At 46.5% G+C, this 17,061-nt stretch overlaps 1 protein-coding gene across 5 annotated transcripts in view; it reads left to right on the top strand.

The window, feature by feature from the left end:
• LOC137528229 (cytochrome P450 2F2-like) overlaps window positions 1–17,061 on the top strand; it is a 93,012-nt gene that overhangs the window by 53,601 nt on the left and 22,350 nt on the right. For 4 of the 5 annotated variants that reach the window (XM_068249516.1, XM_068249514.1, XM_068249513.1 and 1 more), the window contains 2 exons: window positions 7,319–7,492; window positions 14,220–14,361. In XM_068249516.1, the coding sequence (XP_068105617.1) occupies window positions 7,319–7,492; window positions 14,220–14,361 (316 nt within the window). The remainder of the gene's footprint in view (window positions 1–7,318; window positions 7,493–14,219; window positions 14,362–17,061) is intronic. The other variant, XM_068249515.1, reaches the window with a different exon arrangement.

Below are 17,061 nucleotides of genomic sequence, written 5' to 3'. Positions count from 1 at the left end.
GACTTGCCCCTGCAAAGTAGAGCAAATACGATTAGGTTCGGCTATTTTCGCCTAACCCAAATGAAGAGCCTGTAGTGCGCCTGCGCAGGAACGCGGCAGGTAAATATTTACCTCGTCACACTTCGGGGGTCCCGGCACTCTAACGGAAGAACGGAAGAGAACTTGGGAAGCCTTGTTAAGATCCAGAGGCTTTTTTTAATATACAGATTTTCTTTAAAGGTATACTTAAAGTGGTCTGAAAGTCAGAAATTTCTACTTTGCTCTAAAAGATTCCTCACAGCTTGAAAGCTACTATTCCAGAATTTTTTTTTTTAGCAGAACATCACTGAAATGGTTAAACAAAGCACTTTGTCCTGCTATTCAGCTTTAAAACTGCATCCAAACTGGAGATAACAGTATCTTTGTTTGCATTCCAATGTTGATACATGTGTGTAAACACAGTGTAACAAGTGAAAAGGAGCTCTCTTTGAAGCTCTCTGTGCTTCAAGCACACAAAAAGCTCAGAACAGCTAATTAGAAGATGTTAAAGAGACTCTGAAGCGAGAATAAATATCGCTTCAGAGCTCATAAATAGCAGGGGCACGTGTGCCCCTGCTAAACCGCCGCTATAGCGCGGCTTAACGGGGGTCCCTTCACCCCCAAAGCGACCACTGCAACACTTGGTCGCAGATTTGGTCGTGATTTATTGCTTCCTGGAGGCAGGGCTAACGGCTGCAGCCCTGCCTCCAGTCGCGTCTGTCAGCGGCGCATCGCCGTCTCTCCCCCGCCCCTCTCAGTGAAGGAAGACTGAGAGGGGCGGGGGAGAGGTGGAGATACGCGCTGACAGACGCGCGTGGGGCAGGGCTGCGGCGGTTAGCCCTGCCCCAACCAGGAAGCGCTCCCCGGGTGTATCGAGGGGGATTTGGGGGTGAAGGGACCCCCGTTAAGCCGCGCTATAGCGGCGTTTTACGTGCCCCTGCTATTTATGAGGTCTGAAGCGAGATTTATTCTCGCTTCAGACTCTCTTTAATATATAATAAAAAGCAGTTTGAATAAAATGCAATGGCAGGTTTCAGGAAAAGATACAATACACATTGGAAAATTGTAATTTGTAAACAGACAATATTACTTATGCACAAAAGCAAATATGATCACTGTGTGGGTAAAACACATTTTTATTGAATGTTATTAAGTTTTAGACCACTTTAAGTCCACTGCAGCCGTCCCGTGCCCTCGCAGTCACTCACGGATCCTCCGGTCCCCCGCCTCCAGCTAGTTTCCTTTTTGCCGACAGGCCTGGCCACTAGTGTTGGGCGAACAGTGTTCGCCACTGTTCGGGTTCTGCAGAACATCACCCTGTTCGGGTGATGTTCGAGTTCGGCCGAACACCTGACGGTGCTCGGCCAAACCGTTCGGCCACATGGCCGAACTAAGAGCGCATGGCCGAACGTTCCCCGAACGTTCGGCTAGCGCTGTGATTGGCCGAACGGGTCACGTGGTTCGGACCCGAACGCGCTCTGATTGGCCGAACGGTCACGTGGTTCGGGTAAATAAATACCCGAACCACGTCATATCTCCGCCATTTCTCTGTGGGTTTAGCTTTGGGTAGGCAGGCAGGGTAGTTCGCTCTCCAGCCACGCTAGCCAGGGTCCCCCCCAGTCATTGTGTGTCGCTGCTGGGAACAGTAGTACACCGCTCGCTCAGCCACACTATATAGCATTCTGTTTACTGCCACTCTGTGTACCTCGCTCAGCCACACTATATAGCATTCTGTTTACTGTTCTGTGTCTGCTGGGAATAGTAGTACACCGCTCGCTCAGCCACACTATATAGCATTCTGTTCACTGTTCTGTGTCTGCTAGGAATAGTGGTACACCGCTCGCTCAGCCACACTATATAGCATTCTGTTTACTGTTCTGTGTCTGCTGGGAATAGTGGTACACCGCTCGCTCAGCCACACTATATAGCATTCTGTTTACTGTTCTGTGTCTGCTGGGAATAGTGGTACACCGCTCGCTCAGCCACACTATATAGCATTCTGTTTACTGTTCTGTGTCTGCTGGGAATAGTGGTACACCGCTCGCTCAGCCACACTATATAGCATTCTGTTTACTGCTCTGTGTCTGCTGGGAATAGTGGTACACCGCTCGCTCACCCACACTATATAGCATTCTGTTTACTGTTCTGTGTCTGCTGGGAATAGTGGTACACCGCTCGCTCAGCCACACTATATAGCATTCTGTTTACTGTTCTGTGTCTGCTGGGAATAGTAGTACACCGCTCGCTCAGCCACACTATATAGCATTGTGTGTACTGCCACTCTGTGTACACGGCTCAGCCAGACTATATAGCATTGTGTGTACTGCCACTCTGTGTACACCGCTCAGCCAGACTATATAGCATTGTGTGTACTGCCACTCTGTGTACACCGCTCAGCCAGACTATATAGCATTGCGTACTCTGCCAGTCAGTGTGTATATTGCTGGGATCAGTAATACTCCACTCACCGCCAACCACTATATGAGCTCACCATGAGTTCCTCAGAGACCTCCACTGTGAGCAGCACTCCCAACAACAGCAACAGCCAACGCCCCACGCAAGCTATAACATCCACCCCAGCAGCCAGTGGTCAGCAGCAGCCCTCCCCGGAGGAGAACGTTGTGTCCATCGGTCCGTCGCCAGAGCGATTAATGAGGGCTGCCATTGAGGAGATGATGGGGCCTGATGTGGAGGAGGAGGTCTGGCTCAGGCCAGCATCCCAAGTTAATGTTGAGGACGATGAGGGGTCTGTGTCTGGGGATGTTGGGGTGGCAGAGGTGGTGGGTGGGTCAGACTCAGGAGAAGAGTTGTATGATGAGGATGATGATCGGGACCATCTGTATGTGCCTCAGAGTCCGACCCCGGAAAACATGTTGTATCGTGTGTTTAGGTACTAAAATCTGCGTTCCCACTTCCCAGTACTGCCCGCAGTGCCCGGGTTCACGGATCCATATAATTTTTTGGGCAGCACTATCAAACTGTGGTACTATGAGTGAGTTGCCATGGTCCTTCTGTGCTGCCTGTCACACTCACCGTCTGTCTGCAGATGGATTGTTCAACACAGCTACGCCATCTGACATGTAGTCCTGGACCTTGACCATCTTCTCCAGGCGATTGGTGTTGGAGGACGTGGAACTGCCCGATTGCTGTTCTGTGGGCTGCTGCATGGGTGTCAGAAAATGTTCCCACTCCAAGGACACTGCCAATACCATTCCCTTTTCGGCACTAGCAGCAGCTTGTGTTCTTTGCTGCCCTCCTGGTCCTCCTGGGTTTGCTGAAGTCAGTCTGTCGGCGTACAACTGGCTAGAGAAGGAGGAGGATGTCAATCTCCTCTCTAAAGTCTCCATCCTCAAGGGCCTGCTGGAATTGTTCCATTTTTGACCTGTCTGACACTTTCTTCAATCAGTTTTTTAACATTGTGTTTGTATAAACTGGGTATAAACCCAGTAATTGGTGTTGTCCAGATTCCAGAATAATGAATAATAATGAATAGTGAATAATGCGCGGGCCGCGTTCAATGCAGTCTAGCATGAATTGAGCCATGTGTGCCAGAGAGTCCTGCCAGACTCCTCTGTCTTCATGTTCTTGTGAGCGTTGTGATTGTTGTGATGCACCATATTCGTCACCAGCATCACTTTCTTCATCTTCTGCTGTCCATTCCCGCTAAATTGTGGAAGTCCAACGTCCAACGTGCACCGCTCTGTCCCTCGGCAGTGGGGGCATCCAATTCCTGCTCCAACTCCAGCTGTTCCTCGTCCTGTTCTTTGTCATAGCTGGGACCAGCGTTTCCTGAGGCAGGTTGCCTGATGTTGGTATCATCACGCTGATCGTTTTCATCTTCAGAATCCCCCACTTGCATCATGCCAGCGGTTTCCATCTTCAACATTGATTTCTTCAGTAAACACAGCAGTAGTATTGTAATGCTGACTGTAGAGTTGTCACTGCTCAGTCACAAGCAACGTGGATTGCTCAAAATTTTGGAGGACTTGGCAGAGATCCAACATGGTGGCCCAATCAGATCCACAGAAGCTTGGTAGCTAGCTAGCTGCTGGAATGCGCCTCGGCACTGCGCAAAAGCGTGCTAGCATGTGCAGCGTAGAATTCCAGCGCGTAGGGAGGGACATCACCCAGCGAGCGATGGTGCGCTAGCATCTCTTGGTGAGTCCTTCAGAAGCGGTACTGGACTTTTAACAATGTTTTTTTTTTTTTCCTTCAACAGATCTGCCACGTTGGAGTGAGGAGGACGCCGCCGACCCCGACACCAAGCTGAACCCCGGCGAACTCCAAGCAGAGGATCTTCAGGAACCCTCAAGGCTTTGAGCAAGCTGAGGAGGATCAGCAGTCCCGACGAGACCTCTCCTCATATGCGACTGAGTGCAGTGGATCTCCCCAGAACAACCTCTCAGTTGTCACTTTGTCACTGGTCACTTTGTCACTTTGTCACTTTGTCACTTTGTCACTTTGTCACTTTGTCATTTTGTCACTTGTCACTTGTCACTTTGTCATTTTGTCACTTTGTCACTTTGTCACTGGTCACTTTGTCACTTTTCACTTTGTCACTTATCACTTGGTCACTTGTCACTTGGTCACTTGGTCACTTGTCCAGATGATCTCGGTACACCTCCTGCGATTCAAATTCCTGCACACATTGCTCTGGGATTTGGGTGTGATGAATGATGCATCTAACTGGCCACCGGAGGCAATTAAGGCCTTCAAAACATTGAAAGCAGCTTTCTGTTCCGCCCCCATTTTGCGTCATGTTGAGTTGTTGATGTCATGTTCATCCTCGGCCTCGCCTTGCATTTCAGTGCGAGGTGCATTTTCCACAGAAAAAGGTTGTGAATCCGGGCACAACATTTGTGGCTGTTCCATTGACCTTTCACAGGTAGAAGATTGTGGGGGTGGGAATAGCTCCTCCGAATAGCCCATTGTGTCCTGAAAACTACTCATTGCATTGCTTTGCGCACACATTTTTTTGTCCTCATGCAAGGCCTGAGTTGCACCTGAAAGCGTGGCCTTCTCCTCCTGCGCCTCCTCCTGTTCCATCACGTGTGCTGCTGCTGCTGCTGGGTTAGCGTTACCGGTCCCTGTTTATTGAACCTCTTATCTTTATTACATTTATGACTGCATGGCGGTAAAAAGCATGCTATCCGCACGCTTCTTGTCCTCATGCAAGGCCTGGGTTGTTGTGTCTCAAAAAGCGTGGCCTTCTCCTCCTGCGCCTCCTCCTGTTCCACCACGTGTGCTGCTGCTGCTGCTGGGTTAGCGTTACCGGTCCCTGTTTATTGAACCTCTTCTCTTTATTACATTTATGACTGCCTGGCGGTAAAAACCATGTTACCTGTGCAAAGAAACATGACATTTTCAGCATTTAAAAGACAATTTTTCCTTTGAAACTTTACAATCAATTTTCTCAAAAACTATAAGCTCTTTTTGCTAAAATTTTTTTTCCTCTTGTACCCACTCCCAAGGTGCACATACCCTGTAAATTTGGGGTATGTAGCATGTAAGGAGGCTTTACAAAGCACAAAAGTTCGGGTCCCCATTGACTTCCATTATGTTCGGAGTTCGGGTCGAACACCCGAACATCGCGGCCATGTTCGGCCTGTTCGGCCCGAACCCGAACATCTAGATGTTCGCCCAACACTACTGGCCACACATAGTCTTCTTTGCGTTCCTGTCCGTAATAGCGTCCTGCACCTGCACGAAGAAGGAGATGCATAGCCAGACCTGCGCAGGCGCAGTGAGCCTGTTGGCGAAAACAAAACTAGCTGGCGGTGGGGGACCAGAGAATCCGTAAGTGGCTCCGAGGGCACGGAATGGATGCAGGGGGCTGGTAGGTAAGTACCAATGATTTTTTAATCAAGGCTTAAGTGTCCCCTTAAACTCCCTGGCGGTGCATTTCTGTCTGGAGCAATACATTTTTTTCAAGAGTTTTAGGTCTACATTTCTTAAAGTGAACCTAAAGCCGGAGGAAAAAAATGAGATTAACTCACCTGGGGCTTCCCTCAGCCCCCTGCAGCCGATCGGTGCCCTCGCAGCCCCGCTCTGACGCTCCAGGACCCGCCGGCGAGCACTTCCGGTTTGGCCGTCACCGGCCGACAGGCATGGGAACGCGAGTGATTGTTTGAGTTCCCAGCCTGTATATCGCCCCCTATGCTGCTATTGCGGCCCTTTTCCCCCGGCTTTAGGTTCACTTTAAGTCATAACTCAAAATATGCCAGAAAAAAAGCCTGGTAGACATTCTGCATATAAATAAAATACTAGAACACAAATTTGTTGATTTAATTACATTTATGAGTAAACGTAAAAAATTGTGAAACCATACAAATAAGGCAGACAGAGAGCAGTCAAAATCCAGGCAGACGTCGGTGCAGGCGGCAGGCAGAGAATAGTCAAAATCCAGGAAGGGGTCGGTAACGGCAATTGGCTATATTGTCATCCTGTGCTTTCAAATGAGCTTATCTGCCATCTCTGCCATGACAGTCAGGTAACACAGGAAAGAGATGGAATTACAACTTGTGATTAGAGACAAATGACGAGGAGTTAGAAATGCTAATATATATACATGTGTGTATATATATATATATATATATATATATATATATATATATCTCCTGTACTTGATTTGTGGGTTGCTTTTGCCTTGCTGGTCTATAGGTGGCACTGTTTGAGCAATATATATACAAACAGGGCAAGGGCTCTTCAGGTCCACTTTAAAATTTTGTCCCGCCTCATGACATCACACCGCACCGCTGCTCCGCCGCACTGATTGGCTGCCGGGTCCCCGGAAGAAGAGCAGGGATATGGGAATCCCGGCGGCCCGAAATAGCGCTATGCACCCGGGGAGAGAGGCTGGAGTCCCGCAGTGCAGTGCCGATTGCATGCGGGACTCCAAAACTGCATTAAAAGCAGTGAATGAGCTACCCCAACCTGAGCTCAGGCTTACCACTCGCAGCTCATTTTTCCTACCCCAAGCTCAGGTCAGGGTTACCGCCAGGGAGGTTAAACAGTGGTTGCAGTGACCTGCAGCCCACCTTTGTGAGTATAAATCACATTGATTATACTCACCCTATTACCTAATGGTACTGCACCATTGGGCTCCCGGTCTCTCTGCTTCTATTCAGGTGACCCTGGGTATCTACCACAGAAATCACTGACACCTATACTCACATGTTACATGGACATAGCCTCCGTTGTGTAAACCTACTGCGGCCCTACTATTTACTGATATTCAGCTTGAATAAGATTGAGTAATATATACATTCTTGATTGGTTCTTTTGTGTTTTATGATTTTAGATCTATAGCATTTTTCCACCAATGAGGTACATACCTGGACCGCATCATAAAGCAGCAGCGGTCTCAGAAGAACTTCTTGTACTTATGGCTGAGATAGTGAAGTCTTGCCAAGAAACGTTAGACCCAGAGAAACCAAGACATTTTGTTGATTGCTTCCTGATCAGAATTGAGAAGGTATGATTTAACCACCCTGGCGTTCTGATTAAATCGCCAGGGTGGCTGCGGGAGGGTTTTTTTTTAATAAAAAAAAAACTATTTCATGCAGCCAACTGAAAGTTGGCTGCATGAAAGCCCACTAGAGGGCGCTCCGGAGGCGTTCTTCCGATCGCCTCCGGCGCCCAGAATAAACAAGGAAGGCCGCAATGAGCGGCCTTCCTTGTTTTGCTTAGATCGTCGCCATAGCGACGAGCGGAGTGACGTCATCGACGTCAGCCGACGTCCTGACGTCAGCCGCCTCCGATCCAGCCCTTAGCGCTGGCCGGAACTTTTTGTTCCGGCTACGCTGGGCTCAGGCGGCTGGGGGGACCCTCTTTCGCCGCTGCTCGCGGCGGATCGCCGCAGAGCGGCGGCGATCGGGCAGCACACGCGGCTGGCAAAGTGCCGGCTGCGTGTGCTGCTCTTTATTTGAAGCAAATCGGCCCAGCAGGGCCTGAGCGGCAGCCTCCGGCGGTGATGGACGAGCTGAGCTCGTCCATACCGCCAGGCTGGTTAAAGAGTAACTATCAGGCTGCAAAAGCTAATTTAAACCTCTATTCTCCTGTGTTAAACAGTTTAGAAGGAAGCCAAAAAGGCAATACTGAAGTTAAAAATCTCTCTTACTTTTGATGTGTGCTGAACAGCAAGGCTGTTATTCCCAAGCTCTTAAAAGGACGAGAGGCCGCATAACATACTGCAATGCATTCTGGGGCTACTTCTCCCCACCTTGGGTCCTCCCCTCGGCTGCTAGTGAGAAGTTACAGGCTCATATTACATCAGCTTGTAATGCAGCCCAGCTCACAGCACTGAAAAATCACAGGGCAGAGTATACTGCATGAGTCCGCTATTGTTCCTAGCCACATGGCTAATTAATATTCACTGCACAGTAGTGTTGTCCATTACAATCTTTTTTTGTGAGTGGAATCATCAGGAAGCAGGGAGGACATGACGACACAATTGGCTTCATAGGAGACAGACAAACATGGAACCTGCCATGAGCTGTCAGGAGCATCATTCTCTGCAAATACTATATAAAAATTCTGTGAAATCCAAACGTGGACAGTGAAATGCATATGTAATGTAAGTACAGCCAATATTTAGCTCCTGGTATATGTGTTTTTTTTCTCTGAGACCTTATACCTAACAGCTCCTCTTTAAGAAATTGGGTTAGCATGCAAAACGGCTATAATTCCACTGCAAACAAAATCTTATATTTGCTTTTGGGTTCATTAATTTATAAAATGCATGTCAGGTGAGACAAGGGACATCAATGTTGTTGTTGTTGTGGTCAGCAACTCTGACATTGGGCCCACACCTGGGGCGTTGCTAGGATCCTCATAAATCCTGGGCAGGTTTGAGCACTTCAGCTGGAAAATGGGTGTGGCCATGGACCAGAATGTGGGTGTGGTCATAAGTGGAGCCAAATTTACATGAACTTAACAGCAGTCTAAGTAGGTCTGCCCAGCAAAATGTTGGATGAAGCCCTCCTCTATTAATAAAAAAATAAATAAATAAAAATGCAGCATATCATAGGCAGTGTCACGCAAACATAACTAGCATAGTTACCTGGCTTGTGTGCTTGCAGTACTGGCTTTCTAGCATTCCCTGACCTTTTAGTGGAAGGTGAGCATTCCACCATAGAAGAACCAAAGCTCCCTGCATGCCCCCATAAAGGCATCACAGTGCCCAGCATGACACCACAGCACCTAGTATGCCCACATAGAGGCACCACAGCACCCAGCATAACCCCGATTGATGCACCACAACTCCCAGCATGCCCCTGTCATTAAGGCACCACATCTGGGGCACCCCAGAAGTGACCTGGGGCACGTGTCACTCATTTATCCTCACTATAAAATTATACCAAAGTTATACATACTGCTGGAAAATTATTATTGTCATATCAACTAAAATATTTAACATTTAGAAGAATTTAAACAAAAATATAAGAAAATAACTGAAATACAGGTAGATTATGAAAAAAAACTTGTTTACCCAATATTTCAGGAACATTTTCTAAGCTGTGCCTGGTAATTTGCATTCCTTGGTTCTTTAAAATTGTTCGTTAGCACTGTCATTACAATTGTTAACCATTAAAGCTAATGTAACCCGGTTTAAAAAAAAAAAAGGCAGATACTCACCTAAGGAGAGGGAAGGCTCGGTCCTAATGAGCCTTCCCTCTCCTCTCCCGATGCCCCCGGTGCTGCGCTGGCTCCTCCGTTTGTATTCCCCGCCGAGGGGACTTCGGAAGTCTTCGGGAGCCGAGTCCACCCGAAGACAAGTGGCGCACACGCGAGTGCGTCATAGAGGGCACGCGCACGTGCACAGTGTAGAGCGGCCCGTCTTCCGAAGCACTCGGGCTCCCGAAGCATTTCCGAAGCCTTACTTCGGCCGGGAGACAGCAGTATTTGACCGAAACGGTCGAATACCGCTATGGGGGAGCCAGGACAGCAGAGGGCACCGGGAGAGGAGAGGGAGTGCTCTATGGGACCCAGAGCCTCTCTCTCCTTAGGTGAGTATCTGACTTTTTAAAAAAAAACCTGGTTCCCATTAGCTTTAAGTCCCTGTGGTAGTATGTTATGCATAAACACAAGAAGGAACAGTTTTGGCCACCTCAGCACTAACATAGAGGCAAAGAGGGCAATTGAACCCAGGGCCCCAGACTGTAGGGGCCCCACAAGGTGTCCCTCCAACTTACCTGTCCCCGGGGACCCTGCTATGGAGCAATGAAGGACTGACATAGGAGCTCGTCTGCCAGGAAAGGCAAGACGTTACTCTGCTGAAGACATTTCATGGCCCCAAGGACACAGTTAAGTTGGGGCGTGATCTGGGGGAAGCTAGATCACAGGCCCTGAGGGAAATCTGGCTGCAACAAATGCCGCTTTTTGGTCAAGGAGGTCTCTTGGTAGGCCGCCAGGTTAATCTTGCTTGGGGCCGCCATTGTTAATAGAACCTGGCCCTGGGCCACCCATTACACTTCCAGGTGGGGCCATTCTCAGCCTCTCCTCTACACTCTTTTGACAGATATTTTCATTGGTGATTGATAAAGGATCCATAATTCCAAAACAAACCAGTCTTGTCAGATTACTTACAATGTAGAGACTTCACAGTTACTTCAAGTTCACATTATTCTGAAACAGTCCTCACCAAAGTTACAAATGACCTCTTCATTACAAAATCCAAAGGCAATTTTTCTGTACTAATACTCCTCGACCTTTCCTCTGCCATGTGTATGCTAGGCGTATTTTACCCCACAAGTGGGGCGTGCACTCTCTTGCAGGTAGGCACTTACCACTGAAAGGAAAAGAACTAGATTCCCCTATTTAATAGTAATGGCTAATATATGGCTAGAGACACCTGAATCAGTGAAAAAATCTTTATTCAAAACCAGCTCATAAAAATAAAAACAATTAAAAACAGGCAGCCAGACCTGGTACACAGGCCCCTGAATAACAAAAATACATATTTGAGTCAAGTGTGCAATATATCATGAGAAAGGTCAATAGTTCTCCTGGGTACCTTGTGATAAATATGGTAACAGTGTCCAGAAATTATGTATAAGAAGTATAAACTAAAGACATCTGTTTCACAAATCCATATCCCAGGAGAAACATATGATGATATGTACAAACATATAAATTCCCTATACAAATTCCCTGCTCAACACAAAGTGCAAGTGCTAATCTTCTAGTGCTATACTGGATGATAAGATATCATGGAAGGTCCACAATACTATGGTGAAAGACATATAAATATGTAGATACAATATATCAATATCAATACAAAATCAAATTAGGTTGTCAAAAAGACATAGTGAGGAGGGGAAGTGTAAAAGAACCAAGCAGGACACCAATGGTAATACCTAGTGAAAGGAATACAAACTGCTGAAATATGGGTGCAAAAAATTCAGAAAAGTAAAGACCCAGCAAGTACCAAGATGAAATGAGTAAGGGAGCAAGTGAAAGAAGATGGTAGCAATCCGCATGCCAAAAGGATTCAAGAGTGTGACAAAGATGGCAGAGAACAAGCACAAGACTCACCCAATGAATAAGTAAATGGACACAGGAATGGCTGCACAGCGCTACCCACGCTGCCCAAGGCACTTACCGATATCTGTCTTTAAGTAGCGCTGCTCATTACCTTGCCATGTTTCCTCTGCCTTTGACACTGTCGATCACTCTCTGCTTCTCCAGACACACTCTCTTCACTGGGTATCAAGGGCCTAGCACATTCTTGGATTATCTTGGGGTTTACTGTAACTTCAGATAGCTGGCTGACATCCAGGATGAAATGGTCGAGAGGCAGGAGGATACCTTTTCCATGGTGTTGGAGAGGTCCTTGGTATGGAGGAAGATCTGTGTGTCATCTGCGTATATGTGGACGTTGAAGCTCAGGGAGTTTGTCGATGGAGGTGGTGTAAAGGGAGAACAGCAAAAGGCGAAGAACAGAGTCTTGGGGGGCCCAAACCTAGAGAGGGGTGGTGGTTATGGAGGAGCCATTGAAGGAGGTCTTATAAGAACAATTTGAGAGGAAGGAGGAGAACCAAGGTTAGGGCATATACATTGGTTTCCACCACAGATGGACAAAGATGTTATTTTATACAAATTTATGGAGCTTGGTCCAATGTCACGCTGTATACATTTTTCATAAAAGTTCCATCAGCTTAAAATTATCATCATCTCACTGGCCATTATTATTATAAACTTATTTTATAAACTACTTGTAACGATTGTGGAACTTTCTCCGTGATCAGCGCACAACGAGTGCGCTGATACGGCGGAAATCCTCCACAAGCGTATAATTGCAGGAACCCAGCAAAAGGTGCTACGCACCCGTAGAGGGAAATTCCTGTCGGCAGATGCTGCTGAGGAGTGCAGAGGAACCAATCCTCTGTACTTCCACAAATGCCAGACAGGAATTGTACGAAGCGCAGAACGCAATCGCAAGAGAAGCGATTGCGAATGAGAACGAGCAAAGGGACAGGTTGTATGTGTGTGCGCCAACCTAGTCGCCACCCCGCGACAGCGCACACACAACAGCAGATACGAAACAGAAATGCAACCGCAAGAAAGGCGATTGCCAGAAGCGACACAAGGCAGATCAGAACAGAATACGAGGATAGCAAAGGCACAGCAACTCATACAACGAGAAGATAAAGAAAACAACAAACGCTAACTGAACGCGAACACCGCACTCATTCGCAACAGTGCACGCGTTCGTGCGCGGTCCCCGCGTGATAAGCACAACAGGGACAAGCACGCCTAACTAACCAACACAAGACAGACACCACACAAACACGCTTGCTACACGGTTGCCTTACCGCAGGCACCAGCAAGCGCACGCAAACAGACAGACAACGAGAATCGATCAAACAGGAACCACTGCTCTTACCGTCAGAGCCAGTGCGAACCAGGTATCAGAAAGATCCACTGCTCTTGCTGTCAGAGCAGTGTGATCCAAGCACACGACAAACAGAAGGCGTAACCAGCAGCGACCGCAGCCGAGGTTAGCTCCAAGATCCAGACCAGAGGAATCCACTGCCACTAACGCTAGGGCAAGTGCGATTCAGACAGACAGAACAGAAGGATCCACAGCACTAGCGAAAGTGGCTAGCGCGATCCAGGAAGACAGAACAGAAGGATCCACAGCACTAGCGCAGGATGCCAGTTCGATCCAGGTACAGAGTAGCAGAACAGAAGGATCCACAGCACTAGCGCAGGATGCTAGTACGATCCAGGGAGGTAGAACAGAAGGATCCACAGCACTAGCCAAAAGAGGCTAGTATGATCCAGGGAAACAGATCAGAAGGGGCTACCAGTAACAACCGCTGTTCTGGTTAGCACCCAGACACACAGAACGATTTCCTGTCGACCACCGCTGGGACAGGACAATCGCAACAGACAAACAAAACAGATATGCAATCCTAACTGCACTAGGGAAACCTGCCCAGTGCAAGTTCCAGGAATAATTCTAAGCTGATCTTCAAACAAAGAGCATGGCTGACACTCCTCCAGGAGTGTTTCACAGGAAGGAATCCTTATGATCAGCCCAGCATTGTGGGAAACACATAGTACTTATAGAGCAAGCCCACAATGGATGTGGCTAGGCAATTTGCATGATAAACATATGCAAATTCCTCAGCAGCAAGCTGCAGAACTGACAAAAGGTCTCTCTTAAAGAGACCTGCAGAATGCAGACCTGAACAGTGGTCAAAAAGCTGCTAGGCAGCTGAGCAGATTCTCACACTACTACCAAATTATGCAGTGCTGTACAATAGATAGGGTAGACATTACAATATTAAACAATGTTACACAGGGGCATTACAGCATTAACCAATGATAAACAAAGTAGTGATGCAATCATAAACAATGGTGCGCCAATGAAGGGATAAATATAGCAGGCGAGTCACTGAGTCCATATGGTGGCGGAGAAGAGCACATGGGAAGAAGTGCCCTGCCAAATTGGCTTACAATCTAAGACCATCTCTAGTGAACGTTAAGGTACTGCTTGGTACTTTACTGTTGCAACAAAGTAATTTATCAATATATTTTTTACAATGATGGGATTACAATGTAGTGGCCCCAATGGAACCAACTTTTATTTGTCCCTCCATTTATTATAATTTCCCACTGGCCCTCAGACTGCATTGATTGGCTCCAGTTATTGTGACCACTCTTGGGTTCAACTCTCACTTATGCCTCCACAGGAGAAGAATGATCCCAGAACACAGTTTACTATGGAAAGTCTCCTCTATGCGTTGCACAGCGTGTTTATGGGAGCATCTGATACTGTGAGCACCACCCTGCGCCATGCATTACTGATCTTCTTAAAGTATCCTGAGGTAGAAAGTAAGTAAGATAAACATATGTAAGCTTTAGGTATGTTTTTGTAGTTGCTTTAAAAAAGTGTGATATAGGTAAAAGTAAAAAAAAAAAAGAGAGAGCGGTAGAGACATCATTTTCATGATCGTTTTAACTGAAATTAAAGTGAACCTAAACCTAGGCCTTCCTCTCTGCCCTAAAAGATAAGCAACAGCATAATAAACTTTACAGGAAAACAATTCTTTGTTACTGCTTACAGAGCTCCTCAGAGATACACCAGTGTAGTTACTTCCTGGATTTATGGAGGCACATACAGGGTTAACCTTCTGTGTTTACTCATAGCCTGTTTGCTGCAGCACAGGTCAGACAGAGCTGGCAGATCAAATTACAGTGACTCATTACTTCCAGATAACAGCCTCATCTCTCTAAATACAGGCAGGGTGGTTTTTTTCTGTGTTTTACCTCTCTTCTGTGGAAGAGGTTAGGTCCTCTTTAACAACTTAAGCCGATCTGGACGAATAAATCCGTCCAGATAGGCTGTGTTGCTGCTAATGCGTGGTTGCGACCCAAGATCAATGAATGGGAATGTCATTCCCATCCATGGATCTAAGTCCCCCACAGAAAAACCAGAGGCTGCGGTCTTTGTGCAGAAAAAAAAAAGTTTCCCGTCCTCCTAATGCTTCCTGGAAGCGAGATCGTTTGCTTCCAGAACTTTTTCACTGTGGCCAAATAGTAAAACTACACCCACATAATTTTTTATTAAATAAGTACATTCAATTACATTTAAAATTAGCTGTTTACCTCCCACACCAATAATTACCCAAATAAAATTCTTAATTAAAAGAAATACAAAAAAAAAAAAAATAACAAAAAAAAAAAGTATAAATAGTCACCTAAGGGTCTGAACTTTTTGAATATGCATGTCAAGAGAGTATATTAATGTAATGTTTTAAATTATAAGCTTGTAAATAGTGATGGATGCAAATTGAAAAAATGCACCTTTATTTCCAAATAAAATATCGGCATCATAAATGGTGATAGGGACATAATTTAAACGGTGTAATAACTGGAACAAATGGGAAAATAACATACATAGGTTTTAATTATGGTAGCATGTATTAATTTCAAACTATAATGGCCAAAAACTGAGAAATGATTTTTTCCCCCTTTCTTTCTTAATCTTCCTGTTAAAATGGATTTAGAATAAAATAATTCTTAGCAAAATGTACCACCCAAAGAAAGCCTAATTAGTGGCGGAAAAAACAAGATGTAGATCATTTCATTGTGATAAGTAGTGATAAAGTTATTGGCAAATGAATGGGAGGTGAAAGTTAAGTTGCTTGGATGCATAAGGTAAAGAACACTGTAGACCAGAGGTCCCCAAACTTTTTTGGTCAAGGGCTGGGTCAACATACTTCAGACTGTTGGGGGCCCGGGAACATACATAAAATGATGTTGAAAAACATTACATTGAATCTAGGTATTGATTTCCCTTCCAGTCATGCCCGGAGGAGAACTCCCAGCAGCAGCCATTCAGTCATGTGGCGCCCCGAAGAACGTCTTTGTGCACCAGACAGTGAAGCATACCCAGGTGACATCCTGCCATCCAGTTGGACATCAGTGTCACCTGATGCAGAATTGGAAGCCAGAGAATAACTGCTCACTGGCTTCTACAGTATGTGGATGGGTGGTGCCAGCACTGGAATTCTATATGTGGGGCGCCAATATTTACAGGTCCAGTGGGCCACATCTATAAGTTAAACCTTTTGTCTTTGGGGGGCCAGTGAAAAAGCCTTGGGGGGCCGCATCCGGCTCGCAGGTCTTAGTTTGAGGACCACTGCTGTAGGCTGAAGTGGTTAAAGAGTATGAATTCTTTATTTTTATCTGGTAAACAAGTAATAAGGATGCTAACCAGGCAGTCCAAAAGTTAAAAATTACTCTTATTTTTCTTCTCCATAAAACATCATTCCCCAGGTTCCCTGACTCTTATTTGGTACATTTTGCTCACAGAGGAAATTGCAGGGCATGTTGTGTTTTCTTTTCTTCTTCTTTACTTTCCCCTCAGACTTAAAGAGACTCTTAAGTCTAATTTTTATTGGCTTTTGTTATATAATCCTCTTCAGCATGATTGCCCAAGTAAAATCGCTGCATCCCCGCGGCAGATGACAGATTTATTACAGAGAACACGACCTGCAAAGTTCCACGACTTTGCAAGTCACAAATTAAGCTGCCCTGGAGAGGCAAAGCTTTAGGCTGTAGCTCTGCCTCTCCGCAATCAATCTCAGCGGATCTACTCCTCCTCCCCGCCCCTCTCAGTGAAAGAAGACTGAGAGGGGTGGGGAGAGGCGGCGATCAGCAGAGATTGACTGCGGAGGAGGCAGAGCTACAGCCTAATGCTCTGCCTCTTCTAGGAAGTAAAGCCCTACGAGCCCGGGAGCTCTGCAGGGCTATTTCTGTTGTAATAAATCTATCATCTGCCGCGGGGATGCGCCAATTCTGCTTGGGCAATCATGCTGAAGAGGATTATATAACAAAAACAGGTAAAAAATCGGACTTCAGAGTCTCTTTAACTGATGCAGCCTGAGTGGCTGAAGCCTCTTTCCCTCCTGTTTTCCCTGCCCACACCTCTGTTCCTCTCTGATTGTCCAATATTTCTCAATGCACCTTCTACTGCAGACCCGGGTGGGAGTGTCTGAAGTCTGGGAGGGGGCGGGCAATGATACACAG

Source organism: Hyperolius riggenbachi, chromosome 8 (assembly GCF_040937935.1).
Source record: "Hyperolius riggenbachi isolate aHypRig1 chromosome 8, aHypRig1.pri, whole genome shotgun sequence".
Lineage (NCBI taxonomy): Eukaryota > Metazoa > Chordata > Amphibia > Anura > Hyperoliidae > Hyperolius > Hyperolius riggenbachi.
Note: the sequence above shows the minus strand (reverse complement) of the source record. Positions and strands in the feature narration are given on the sequence as shown.